Below are 14654 nucleotides of genomic sequence, written 5' to 3'. Positions count from 1 at the left end.
TTTAAATGTGTTCCCAAGTTCATTTTGTGTATGTGAGAAAAATTGTATGCACTCCAAGAACATTTTAGAATTTTTATTGTATTTTAAATTGTTTTAATTATGTCAATGTTTTAATGGTTTTATACTGTGAACCACCCAGGGACTTTTTTGTATGGGGCAGTATATAACTGTACAAACAAACAAACAAACAAACAAATAAATTTGTGCTGAATATGTTCAGTGAGACGTTTGTCCAAAATAATGGATTTGCCATTAAGGTCAGTAAAGGTAAAGTGTGCCATCAAGTTGATTTCAATTCCTGGTGCCCACAGAGCCCTGTTTTTCTTTGGTAGAATACAGGAGGGGTTTACCATTGCTTCCTCCCACGCAGTCTGAGATAATGCCTTTCAGCATCTTCCTATATCACTACTGCCCGATATAGTACCAGCAGGATTTCAAACCAGCAACCTTCTACTTGTTACTCAAGCATTTCCCTGCTGAGTCACTTAAATTAACGTCAATACTGAATATGTATTCATTTTATGCATACAAATATTATCCAAATATGTACTTCTCCCCTTCAAAGGAGAGAATGAATCACCTGCATACTTTTTAAAATTTGGTTTAAATCTCCAATCCAAAATATGCTAAATAAGATAATTTTGGGAGGTTACTTATTCCTGATTTTTGCCAGCAGAGAATTTTAAACAAGTTGTTCTAGTAAGAACTATCAGTATCACTAGTAATTTTCTTTCACTATCCCTACAACTTGACTAAATTTGGTCCAGCTTGGTTAGGCAGTTCACAAGTTAGTCCACTTGTGCTTCAAACATGCATGCATCCACTATTTTGAATTGGGATGGATGACATCATTACAAACTATGCCCTTGAAGCATCCCAATGTGTCCATACACCTGTAGCAAATTTGGTTCAAATCAGTTAGGCGGTTCACAGGTTAGCCCAATTGTGCCTCAAATGTTCACGTGTCTGCCATCTTGAATTGGCTGGATGACATCATCACAAACTATGCCATTGAGATGTCCCTATGTGTCTCTACAGCTGTACCAGATTTGGTTCAATTCCATTTGGCAGTTCACAAGTTAGCCCACTTGTGCCTCAAATGTTTATGTGTCCACCATCTTGAATTGGGGTGGATGACATCATTACAAACTATGATATTGAGATATCCCTATGTGTCCCTGCAAAGTTACCTGATTTGGTTTATATTGGTCCAGGCATTTAGAAGTTGATGGGGGAGGGGCGGACACACGTTCAGACACACGGACAGAATGTTGGGTGATCTCATAAGCCAACTGGGTGTGTGGTGATAACTTCATGAAGTGTTGGAATGGCAGGAACATATACAGTTTCTAAGATTATTATGCGGGGGGGGGACTGTGTGTGAGAGAGATACCTCTTTCTTGGATTACATTGGTTTTCAACTGATGAAGGAAAAATCTAGATTTCCACTGAGCACTTCCATATAAATAGCCCAATGGGCAAGTCCCAGCTTGGGGCCCTGTCAGGACCCAAGGTTGGGACTGGGATATTAGCATTTAAAATATATAGCTGTTACAATAAACTATATGTTTATGAACTTTGATTTGTTTTAAACCCTTAATTAATTAATTAATTAATTAATTATGCAGCCACCAAATTAAATCCTAATTTTTTATCATTTTTAAATAATCTTGTTTTAAAATTTTATTGTGAGCTGCCTTTGGATTTTCTTAATGAAGGGCAGGGTATAAATTTAACAATCAATCAATCAATCAATCAATCAATCATTTGGGTTTCTAACACTAACTTTGGTATTGCGCCTGAGTGGTAACATGGGGAGAAGTAGACACAGTTTTGAAGTTCTAAACCAAAGAGAGTAACTTTATTCAGGGGCGTAACTACCATTAGGCAAGGGGAGGCGGCTGCCTGGGGGCTCCCACGCCTCAAGGGCCCCCCCAGAGGCAAGTCATATGTGAAGTGTGTGTGTGTGTGTGTGTGTGTGTGTGTATCAGCGAGGAGCCCATTTTAAAATTTTGTCTCTGGGCCCACTCCAGCCTTGTTACGCCCCTGACTTTATTCTTGTACAATAACTTCAGTGGTTTCTTATTCACTATAATGTAGGGTCAAACACGTAATGGTTTCTGAGACAAAGTAACAACCTTAGAACTGGCAAGTCCATCACCTCTTAAATTTCAGACTCAGATACTTATATAAGATTGTGTCAGTACATCAACAAAGACTTTACTTGCAAGTTACTGAGGTGTCTGTTTAGAAATAGCAAGCTTCTTAAGACTTTCAGCACCTTTACTGGGATACAACCTTCCTGGCTGTATATCCTGTTGAATCAACCATACACTTCCAGCATTTACATTTGATAGTCAAGCTTGCTTTACAGAGGTAGGTATCTGCATTAGCTGAGTACATGCATAGGTTCGTCACCAAACCAGTTCAGATGAGGTCCAAACTGGTTTGGCGCTGTGGGGACGGGAGTGGAAAGCGGGGCCTTTTTAAAGAAAGAGAGCAGGTCCTTAAATGCTGTCCGCTGCCACATACAGCTTCTGCTGTAGCGCTGCTTATCTCAAATACTCTCATGTGGCACCAGGGCACACATGGCATCCATTTATGCGCAGGTGCCATTTGTATGGTCAGCATGGTGTTGCTGATCATGCAAATGGCATCCATGCATGTACAGACGCCATGTGTGTCCTGGTGCCATGCATGGGTATTTGCAACAAGTGCCACCGCAGCAGGAAGCTGCATGTGGTGGCGGAGAGCAGGTAAGGACCTGCTCTCCTTTTTGAGCAAGATCCCACTTGTCACTCCCCTCCCTGTGGCACCAAACCAGTTCAGACCTCATCTGAACCTGTTCGGTGCCAAACCTGTGCATGAACCTCTGTTTGTGCACATCCCAATACACAGGCCATGCCTGGTCTGTAAAACCTACTCACCAACTTTCCAATTCCACCCAGTCCTGCCCTAGAGACCCTAATCAGAGATCCTTTCTCTAGCCCTAACTATCCCTATCTGAACCTGTCAGTTAACTCCAACTGGGTTTTATAGCTACCTGTTCACTCCATTCCAAAGCAATTCTCTTCAGAGGAGGTTCTTAAGTTTAAATTCCTCTTGATTGACAGTGATTATTAGTCAATCACCACAGGCCCTTTGAGACACCAATAAGCTGCCCAGCATAAGAAGCTTTCATGCAAGATCCAAGTGTGAGTTTACACTCACATTCCTGCAGGCTTCTGTCTTCCTTCTCAGCATGAATTCTTGCTCTGTTCAGATGCAGAGCAGGGCCCTTGTGGAATCTCTGCAGTTTTACCTACTGGCTGAGCTCCGCCTGGCTGCTCTTGCTTTCCAAGAAGAACTGATTACTATGTTTCTGGCAAATGAGGAAAAGGGCTGGTTCTTCTCAGAAAGAACTGGCCAAGAGTAGTGCAAGGTGAATAAACTTGTGCTTAGAACTTGTGTGAAAGCTTCTGATGTTGCAAAGCTTATTGCCATCTGGAAGGACATTGGTTGGAGTATGAAAGAAAGAGAAAGAACTTGGTCTGATGATGACACTGGGATTAAAGATGATATAATGCCAGAGTATGAAAGGCCTGAAAACCCTTGATGATAATTATTTATTATTATTATTATTATTATTATTATTATTATTATTTATTACATTTATAAACCGCCCCATCCAGAGGCTCTGGGTGGTGTACAACAACTTTTTAAAATACATAAAACCCACATAATCAAACACAATGCTAAAAACAATATACAAACAATTCAAAAATGATTAAAACTATTTAAAACCAATTAAAATACTTTTAAAAACAACAACACTTTATAACACTTTGATGTGTTTCTTATGATCAAAGCACAACCATTCTTTGTAATATCAGGCCTGCTGGAGCCCAAATTTAAATTTTCAGCTTGTGTTTATATATTGCTTGTACTTCTCTTGACCTTATAACGTTAATATAATTCTGTTAGTGTAATTACACCTGTTTCTGTATGGTCAGCAAGGGATTGTTGCATTTAGATTTGGCTTTTCCCATGGACAGTCCATTCTACCTCAGCAATAAGTTGGTTGGTATTCTGCCAACCTGCATTGTAAGAGTTAAGTTAGTTTCATTGTGTTAATTTACTCATGCTCTGCTGTTTTACTAATTAGTCCATACACCTGGGGTCTCCTTACCTTAGATGAGGACTTTTTCTTTATACAGAATAGCTAAGCTTAGAAGCTGAGTATTCTGCTTTGTAAAACCACTGTGAGTTACTTTTTATCTTCTACTCTTCTGTAGTTCCTGTGTTAATTTTTTTATACTTCTCCATTTGAGTTAAGGTTTTATTTCTCTGTCATCTGTATGTGGGCTAGTTACCCCATGTGTTGCATTCACCATGGTTTGGCTAATCTGAGTATCATTATTGCATTGTTTAAACTTAACAGTTTATTTGTAAGAAGCTATTTACTATTACCTGTGGTTTAGTTTGTTTTAACACCTCTGCTTGAATTTTTTTGTTTATAAAAACTACTTATCATAACCTTGCTTTAGTTCATTTATATATCTTTGCCAAACTGTTTTAACTTGCTAGTCTGTGAGAAGTTATTTATCAATATCACTTGTCATACTTGAGGTTTAGCTTATTTCCATTTTTATAAGGTAATAATCAAGGCTGGCTTTTATCTACTTTTAAAATGGTGTATCATTTCATATAGTTCTTTTTAATAACTATTTCATCCTCATTGGTATATTTTATATTTATATTTATATTTTATATATTATTATAAATATTGGTATATTTTATATTGGTATATTTTATATGTCCTCTGAAGATTCTTTATCCAAAACACATTGGGATTTACTCTTTAATAAATTGCTACTGCACTGTTCCCATTTCCTTCCTTTTTGTGGGTGTGGTGTTTTTCCTTCCTGTGTGCTTTTGTACTCACTAGGGCCATCATTGAGCCATAGTTGAGCACTATCAAATCCTATTCATATCAATGATATATGCAGCCTGATAATATGCAGTGTGGGAAGCCCATAGAAATCAAAGCTTCAGCACATCTTACTTTCCATAGGATTGCAGTCAAGTCTGTACTTAATTTTCCCACTTAACTTACTAGAATTTAAAACTGCTTCATTTGGCTGAATCATGCTCTGGGTATCTATACCTGCCTGGATTTAGTAGTGAGTCACCAATGTGAACCAAGTTAACATCTTTAGTATGTTACAAGTCAGGTCCAAGTGTAAGAAGCATGTTGGCTTAACATGGTTGCTAATTCTGCTAGTTAGGAAAAGATCAGAGCTGTCACGATTCTAGGACAGCACTGTAATAATATAACAGATATCACATTGCTGTGCCTTCTGCCAAGGGTCATGGGCAAACAATCATAATAAGCAGACCTTCAGGTGAGTAAGGAAAGCAACAGAAATTCAGTACAAGTGGCCCTTGTTGTTAACAGGGGTTCTGTTCCTGCTAGGGATGTGCAGCAAGTTGATTCAATTAGGGATAATCGGGGTACAGGGAAATAAAAAGATTGAGGAGGCAATAAAATCTTAATCAACAGTATTAACTATAATCTCACATAGAGGTGTTTTAGCTTAAGGTCAAAAATGCCAATGAATCAGCTTAAGGCTTTACTTGAGAGAGGACCCAGATGTGGACTTAAAGAGGAGAGAGAAGGCAGCAAGATTTAAAGGGATAGGTGGTTAGTATTACTGGTCCCGATCCATTGGTGTGTTGGGTGCACTTTCAGGTTGGAGTGTGCAGGAAAACTTCCTCACAGGGGTTGAGCAGAAAGGCAAGAAAAAGAAGCAAGTGGTGCAGCATGACCACTTGCAGGCTGAAGAACCAGCGTGGTATAGGTCTGTGAAAGTAGGGGAGCAGGGTCCTTTCTCCCTGAGTCCATGGTAGGTTCTGAGAGTTCCCTGGGTGTCTTGAGTACTCTAAACATGTGCTGGGATCTGGGATACAAATAGGCAAATTCATGCCCAGGGGCAATGCATAAGTCAAGCACCCTGCCTTCAGAGGCTGAAACCCGTGTGTAACGAAGAAGTTCATGTTTGCATGAACCAATCAAATGGGTGTGATCTTTAAGAAACAAAAGTTGGAATGGCTGGTTGAGAGGTGTGCATGGAGTACTGAATGGGTGAATCCAAAAGCCTTATCTGAGACCAGGACATCTCTTCTTGGGACAGAGAGAGAGGTTTTATTTTCCTGTTCATGATTCTACCTCTGGGTCCTTGCCAGCTCATTAACATGACAGGAGACTGGGGGTGTGCCATGCCTATCTGGGTGGTTGTAGAGGCTATTACCAGGGCTGAATCCATTTTGTCAAGGAAGGGAGTTAGCTATTTCTCTTTTGAAGGTCTCTTTGACCCGGGCCTGCTTACTAGCTTCCTCTAGACATGAGTCCAAACCGGTTCGGAGGCCATTGCAAAGGCCTCCGAACTGTCCGGACCAGTCCGGACCTGGCCGGTTCGGTTTGGGTGGGGGGTCTCCCTTTAAGGGCGGGGAGGGTTTACTTACCCCTCCTGCCGCTTTGCCCCCTCCAGCACCCGTATTCTTTGTAGAAATTGGGGCAGCAGGATACCTCCCCGCCGCCCCTTCTGCCTCCAATGCCGCCTCCAGGACGGGGTGGGCGCGCGCGCGGCTTCGTCTTGCAAAGATCCTGTTGCTGGTGCTGAGGGACTCACGGTTTAGTAATTACTGCTGCCAATGGTATTAAAAAACCCGAACAGAAGCCGGCACAGCACCGAGCCGGCCTCCGCTCCGGCGCAGCCACTGAGAACCACTCTGCCAGGGAGGACGCGCCGTCGCTGACGTGCCGACGTGCCCAGGCAACCCTCACTTCCGGCTTCCATGCGACTTCCCCCCCACATACAGAGTGGCAGAATGAAGGCAGCCACTCTGTATGTGGGGGGGGGGAGTCGCTATAGGGGAACTCGCTACAGTTGTTTGTTGTTCTGACCTTGGGAGCCCCATGTTGCCCCAAGTTTGCTTGTGCTAGGAGACAAGATATTGCACAGCATGCCGAATGTGGGAATATGTAAAGGTCACAATCCCATGAGCTCAGGTATCCCAGACAGAGGTTGCAAGCTTGCAACTCCAAATCACATAGAGGGTTACTGTTTGCCGCCCCAAAACAAGCTATTTCGGCAACAGGTTCCTGTAGGGTCTCTGTGGTAGGCAGCTTGATGTGGGGTTTGGGGGGCTGGGTGAGGTTGGTGTTTTCATGTGGAGTCTAGATTGCAAATTCCTCATCAAAGGTCAGGTCTGGCTCCTAGAAGGGATCACTTTCTGCTTCATCCCTGACACTGAGTTGCAGCACGTAGCCAGCCAATCAGGAGCAGAGGAGGAGGGTCTTCACCCTCCCTGCATTGGGCAAATGGCTGAGGATACACTGATTTCAAGCCAGCGATCCTCAGATGGGGAACAAATAGTGCAGCTGCAGCGTGGGGAGACCGGAAGGTTCTGAGTACTCTCTGGAACCCTTCAAGTACCCGAGGGGTAGTAGTATCCCATTGGGAACCCCTGAATTAGATAATCTGAAATACCATGTTCAACATAAATTATCTCTCCCAATCAATTTAAAATTGAAACCAATAACTGCCATCTTGGCTTGACTGACACACAAAACTTATGAGGATCAAGGACTAGGCCCTGAAGCTACCTCAAGCGCATGCTTAACTTCAGACTTCACTGAGAATGCAACACATTGGTCTATATCTAGACAAGGGGGCTATTCTGACGATCGGGGAAAATCGGGCTAGGAAAGCCTAGCCCGGTTTTTCCCGATCGTAAGAACCACCGGGCTCAGCTGCGAGCCCAGCGGTTCTCCAGTGGGTAGCCCGTCCCTTCGCCCGGGTTTGCGGAGCAAGTGCTCCGCAAACCCAGGCTATCAGATCGTGAGTAGCTGTGGCACAGCTCCGCGCCGCGGCTACTCATGAGGAGACCCCCAGAGGGGAGGCAAAAAGCCGCCTCTCAGCTCCGGGGGTCTCGCCAGCATGGCCTCTGCGCTCGTGCAGGGCATGCTGAAGCTTGGGGGGGGCAATTGGCCCCCACTCCCCCAGCCCCCGCTGGCTCTGTCACGGAGCCGGCAATCATGTGGGCGGCCAATATGGCCGCCCAGGGCCCCTACAGAGATCATCTGCGGGGAGAGCAGGCTTAGCCCGCTCTCCCCGCAGTTTTGCCAAAAGTGGGTCTCACAGATCGTGAGACCCACCTCAAGGAGTTACAGGTGGGGAATGCTCCTGCACACGCATAGCAAGGAGGGATGATTTTCAACTATCCCCTGTTCCCTCTCCAGCCACCTGTGCTTCTTAAAATTATGTCCCTGAAAGGATTGCCTAAAATCACCTCCTTCCATGAGCATGCAGAAGCGTTTCCAGCCTGCATCTCTTCATTTGATATTGAGAGGCTCATTGTCCCCAGAAACGCAGCCATGAAGGCTATAATGTGTGAACTGGACATGCATAACTATAGTTCACAGCAATTCTCATTGATTGCCCAGTTCACATGAGCAAATACCCAGGGAATATTTTCAGAGACAAAACAAAAACCTGAACTGATCATATTTAGATTTATATTTCTTGGTTATTTTTCTACTAATTTGCAACCAAGTTAGCGAACAAAATCATGCTTATCTATAACTTTATTTGAAATCAAAAGGGATCGATTAGTTTTCACAGATTTCTGTCAAGCCTGAAGGACTCGCAGTGCTGTTCAGCTTGCATGTGGCCCAGAAGCAGAATTTGATTTTATGACAGGATTCAACTTTTAACCTGTATGGGATTAACTAATCTATATGGGTCAACTAAGTTGTGGGGACTGCTTTCTCACATGCAGACATCACATAAATTAGATTACATGAGCTACAGATGAATACAGTAACACAGATTTTAAACACGTGCAGTGTTATGGCTGTTAACTGTCAAATCAGGGGCTTCTCCGTTGCTGCCCCGAGGCTTTGGAATGTGCTCCCTGGTGAAATAAGAGCCTCCCCATCTCTGACAATTTTTAAAAAGTCTTTAAAGATGCATCTGATCGCCCAGGCTTTTAACTGATAGTGTTTTGATTGTTTTTAATGTTGTTTTGTTTTAAATTTCTTGTTTTTGTTTTTAACTAATGTTTTAATGTTGTTTTAATCTTCTTGAAACGTAAGTTTTGGGCGGTATAACGCCAAGAGACGTAAGTTTTGGGCGGTATAAAAACGTATAAAATAAAATAATAATAAATAATAAATAAATCATTGGCCCAACTCTTATATCACACACAATTGGGCCCCTATCCTAAATATAGGACATTGGAGACCATTCTATCTAAGTTTATAAGAGCAGTATATAGGGCTTCTAGATTTATCTCCAGTGTAGCACTAAGGTTGGAAACAGGCCTACAGAGGGTGGAAAAACATGGATCTTAATCTTCAATTACAGGCTTAAGATCATTTCCCCCCCTTTGGGGCTGATCCCCCTTATGCTGGCTGACAGATTTCAATCCTCCTGGATACAAGCACTATTAGGTAAATTTCCATTATTTGGCTTTTCTGCTGAATATCTGTCATTATTAGGATATAAAGCCAAGGAGATCCTCAGAGGTTCTCAGACACTGAGCACTAAAATGACCTAAGCTCATTTTAGTGCCTTGGTTATTTAGCCAAGAACTTGCCAGTTATCTATTGTCACTCTCTCTACTGAGCATATGATGCCTTACTTTCAGCAGTTTTATCTGGAAAGTTTTCAAAAATCCCTTTGGCCAGTTGGATCTGCCCTTGTGGTTGAATCTGTCCACGATGTGCCATTGTATTGTTCTTTTTATAATGATAGTCAGTGTAAACCCATTACTCCCTTATTATTACATTTTCTCGGCCGAACAGCTGAATTTTATGCACATTTCTTCTTGCAGATAAGGAATCTTCCATCACTCATAACGTTGCCAAATTTTGTGTGGCTGCTGTTAAGACCTGCCAAAAGTTAACTTCTGGCTCTGTTTCCTAGATACTACTACAAAATGGCTATTGTGTTGGTGCATATTGTATGACTGAATTCTTATCTGAATGTAGTACTTTAGATTTGTTTATAAGTCTGATCAATGATCGTAATAAAGCTATTCAACATGAAACAAGAAATACGTGACTAAAAAAGAAATGGAAAAGAAGGAAAACATGTCATTCCCAAAACTGGTATTGATGTCACATTGTTTTCCAATGGCAAATAATGTGTATTTGGGGGCGGGGAAAGCTACATTCTATTCAAATCATAGTGGAAGAGATGTGCAGAATATTCCGAGGGCGGAATGTTCCAACTCTGAATGGGCTATTCCAAGCCCAGAACAGAATGTCCTTTAAATAAAGGGCCTGTTCTGGGCTTGAAATGGAATGACCTTGTTCTGGGCAGCCGGTGGAGGGCCTGAAGGCAATATGGGGTGGGGATGATAGGTACCTTAAAAGTTGTTGTTAGAAGCAATAGTCCAAGAAGGGTGAGGAGAGGCACTGCACTAGCATCCTGCATGGTGGAGGCCCCACCTACAGCACCTAAATGGCTTCTGTGCATGCTTTTAAAGGTACCTATCTTGCCCCCCCCACCAGACTGCTCTCAGGCACCCCACCAGCCAGACAAAATAGTGGATTGTTCTGGTTCAGAATGAGGTTGTTCTGTAGGAACAACCCTGTTCAGGCGGTTGTGCCAACAGAACATTCCAGTGCTTTGCATTCTGTTCCAGGCTTGTGCTGTTCCATCTACACAGTGGTCTCCTGAATTTTCCTCTCACTTGAAGTTGTTAAACTGTAGCAGAATGCCTTCACTTCCAAAATCTCTACGTGCATTATGGGAGGATGCAATTGCAGGATTCATGTAGAAACATTTACCTGTTCAGATAAACCCGTTTTTCTGTCAGTTGACCATTTCCATAATTTGGATCTTCATAAGGTTCATTCTGTACCACTTCTACACCTTCTCCACGATCACTTTGCTCATGGCTATGTTTACTAATCATGTACAGCTGTCCAATTCTGTACTGCAAAGCAAAAAGAGAAGCAAAAGGGTTTGTTTTCTGCAAAACCACTAGCACCCCTAAAGTAAACATCATTAACAGCAATCAGCATAATTGAACTAAGTTTATGAAGAAAATATAAATTATCTTGGGTCCTTTAAGATTATAATAAATGGGGAAGCACTTATAACACCTTTTAACACTAAATAATTGACACCAATGCGCCTGGCCCCACTGATGCTTGAAGACAGTTTTCAGAGGCAGTGAAAGTCAGTTGTTTAAGAAAAGCTCGCCTCTTGTGGCTTTTCCCCTGAAGTGCTGCGATCCATGGGCCATGAGCAAGCAAAAAAGGCTGTTAAACAAAGAATATTAGACATGGAATGGCAACAGGAGTTAAGCAAGGCCCCCAAACGACTTAAATTATGGAGACATGCCTTGAGCACCAAGCACCAGCTGATTACTGTCCTAAGAGTTTCCCAATATCACAGAGCATTTGCGTTGGCCCACTTTGATGTGTTGCCCTCAGCAGTGCTATATGGCAGCTATGGTGGGACTCCCCACTCTGAACGCTACTGCCCCTGTAGTACACAGGCCAGAGAGGATGTCGGTCATGTTTTATTATATTGTAACTTTTACAGGGATTCACGTGAATCATGAATTTTACCCTTGATTAAGGATCTACCAGTCAGAGGAGATGAAGCATACATGTTATTCCTTTTATCAGATCATCAAGCCCACGTTACCCATAACATGGCTACATTTTGTTTAATAGTAATGAACATATGAAAACTAATGACCACCATAGTGAAATAATTTATCATGCCACTGTATATTCGTAAAGCTATGCTGTTGTTATGCTGTATGTGTATGACACTGTGTTTTTCTCTCTCTTCATGCTTCTGTACTGATCAAAGACAACAATAAAGTTTATCTATCTATCTATCTATCTATCACTAGAGCTTTGAGAACTATGTACAAACATAGAGAGCCCCTGGTGGCGCAGTGGTAAAACTGCTGCCCTGTAACCAGAAGGTTACAAGTTCGATCCTGACCAGGGGCTCAAGGTTGACTCAGCCTTCCATCCTTCCGAGGTCGGTAAAATGAGTACCCAGAATGTTGGGGGCAATATGCTAAATCATTGTAAACCGCTTAGAGAGCTCCGGCTATAGAGCGGTATATAAATGTAAGTGCTATTGCTATTGCTAAACATCAATCCAAAGTTATAATATTGTAGGCTGATTCAGATATTTTTAAATTGTTCCACCTGGAATGGCTCTGAGGACACAGCCACATGGAAGAAGTAACATTTGATGTAGCACATACACAGTTTTATGTGGTTTGCCCTTTGGGGGCAAGGAACTATCTTGTCTTCTTTTTTGCTAAGTAAAGTGCTTTGAGAACAGGGATGACTCTAAGAGGTAGTGAGCACTCCCCACAAAATATTTTCTACTCCTCCACTGGACTGGAACTTTACAGTAAATCATACAATACAGTCATCGTATATTAGGTCCTACTAGCCAACACCGCACAGAGCATCTGTGCGGCGCTTTGGGGCCAGCTGTTTCCCCCTCTCTCTCGAACACCTGACATGACCCAGACTATGATGAAGTCGGGAAGGGTTGGGTGGAAGGGGAAAAGGTGCAGAGTATGAGTTGTATTGCTAGCCAGTGCTGCTGGGAGCCCCACAACAGAGGGATCCTCTGTAGTTGGAAAGTTTATCTCATGGGAGTGCAGTCAAACTGGGCAGAGGCAGGTGGAGCAAGGAGACAGGGCATTCAGCTTAGAAAGGCAGCCAGTGAGAAATGTGGCCACCCTAGAACTGATGTATTTCTAAGCTGCTCTGAGTCGATCTCTCTCCGGGCATGGGAGAAGCTAGCGCACGAAACCCAGGTTATAACAGTGGCAGAATTCGGACAATGTAGTGCTGCCTTCTAACCTCAGGTTTCAGCAACAAAACTCGCTACAAACTGAGGGTTCAGATTCAGGTTCAGGAGCAAAACTGGAGTCATGGTTGGGTGACAAAACCACGGCTTCACACTTTTGAATGATCACAAACTCAATCCTCTGGCATGTTTACCTTTGGTTTGGCATTATTAAAAGACCTTGTGTGTCAAGTATAGATCACAATTAGTTTTTGAAATGCACATTTCTGAAACTACTTTGATTTACAACTGCAATACTTTCATTACAAATTATGAACAGCTACAGCATAGCCCTTGTGACCTGAAAGTGCTATATAAAAAGCTTTTGCTTATACTGTGGCATTAAGCTTGTGAACTAATAGTGGTATTATTATTTCAAACTGTGCCTCCTAAGAGCATGGAGGATTTTATTAACACAGTTAAATGTAATTGCAGAATGTGTAAGAGCTGTGGGGGACCTATGTGGATAATACGAAGGCGCCAAATATTGTAATTCAGCATAAATGTCTATTCAAATACTTTGGGGATACGAGTGAAGTAGATAGCTGTATTCACAGACATTTGGACTGCTATCCCATCCCTTCCAGGATGAGCTATATATATTTAGAAGTTTACAACTAGGAAGTGGGAGATCGCGGAAGAATTGTTTTTAAGGAACAGGATAAGGAAAATATGATTCTGTACAAAGTGAAATTAATAAATGAGAAATAACGTTACAGCAAAGCAGTGGGCAATTAAGCCCATGAACAAAAAGTAGTTTTTTAGAGACTCAGAGGAAATATTTTACAGCCACTGCTGTCTATGATACAGATGTTCCTTTTCATACATGATCATAAGCTCTATTCACATATTATGTTCAATGTTCCTAGAACTAGTGTACAATCAGTGCACAATCAGTGCATGTAGGTACAGATCTGTACACAGGTGCTGTTGCTCGTATGCTGTGCTGACCACAGGTACAGCAGTCTGTTTCCTGTCTGTATCAAGCATTTGAGGGGCCTGAATCCAGGTTCACTTTTAACATGAATACTGGTACAGTCATTCACACAAAAGCCATGTACAAATTTACAGACATCTAAGGCTATGGTCTCTCTGATTTTTGGTGGTTGTTGTTTTGGACATTTCATTTTTTACCTAAGTTGAATACAGACAAATTGGGGTAGGGGGAGATGTTTAATAAAAGCATCATCACGTACACATTCATCCCACCATCACCTCTATTTGCAAGTTTAGCAGGCTTTTGTGATTCTCCAACGTTATACAGAGCCAATTTAACTAGAGAAAACTCTGGGACAAAAGAAATTATTGCATAAACCACAGGAAATGATGCCTATACCATCTCATTAAATCTGGTGTCTGTGTGTCCATTCCTGGAAAAGCCAAACCAAGCTTACAAAAGCATAACCATTACTGATACAACAGATGCATGTATCTTTTGTTGTGAATGTCAGTGAGCCACACCATGCAGAGCATTTCTGAAATGGTTTTTAAAGAGATTTTAAAAAATATTCCTTATTCACGAGTGCTCATGCAGCTATTAAAAAACAGTGCAATGCACTGTTATTCAATAGTGTCCACCCCCCACCCCCTGCAGTTTCCTTTAGGAGTAACTAGATCAAAAGTATCTGATTTAATAAATTTGAGACCTGGTCTGGGATCTGACCTAATCAAATTTATCAATCCATTGACTTGTATAGCACTAAGGAAAGATGTTATTTTTTTTAAATTTACCATATTTTTATACTGCTCAAAACTTACGTCTCTGGG

General features: G+C 42.0%; 1 protein-coding gene across 2 annotated transcripts in view; it reads right to left on the bottom strand.

Annotated features, from left to right (window-relative positions):
- The window catches only part of PITPNC1 (phosphatidylinositol transfer protein cytoplasmic 1), a 231697-nt gene that overhangs the window by 114030 nt on the left and 103013 nt on the right, over positions 1 to 14654 (bottom strand). For both annotated transcript variants that reach the window (XM_053300514.1, XM_053300515.1), the window contains exon 2: positions 10841 to 10989. In XM_053300514.1, the coding sequence (XP_053156489.1) occupies positions 10841 to 10989 (149 nt within the window). The remainder of the gene's footprint in view (positions 1 to 10840; positions 10990 to 14654) is intronic.

This window comes from Hemicordylus capensis, chromosome 2, assembly GCF_027244095.1.
Source record: "Hemicordylus capensis ecotype Gifberg chromosome 2, rHemCap1.1.pri, whole genome shotgun sequence".
NCBI classification, from domain to species: Eukaryota; Metazoa; Chordata; class Lepidosauria; order Squamata; family Cordylidae; genus Hemicordylus; species Hemicordylus capensis.
The sequence above is the reverse complement of the archived record's forward strand: the minus strand, read 5'-3'. Positions and strand labels throughout refer to the sequence as shown.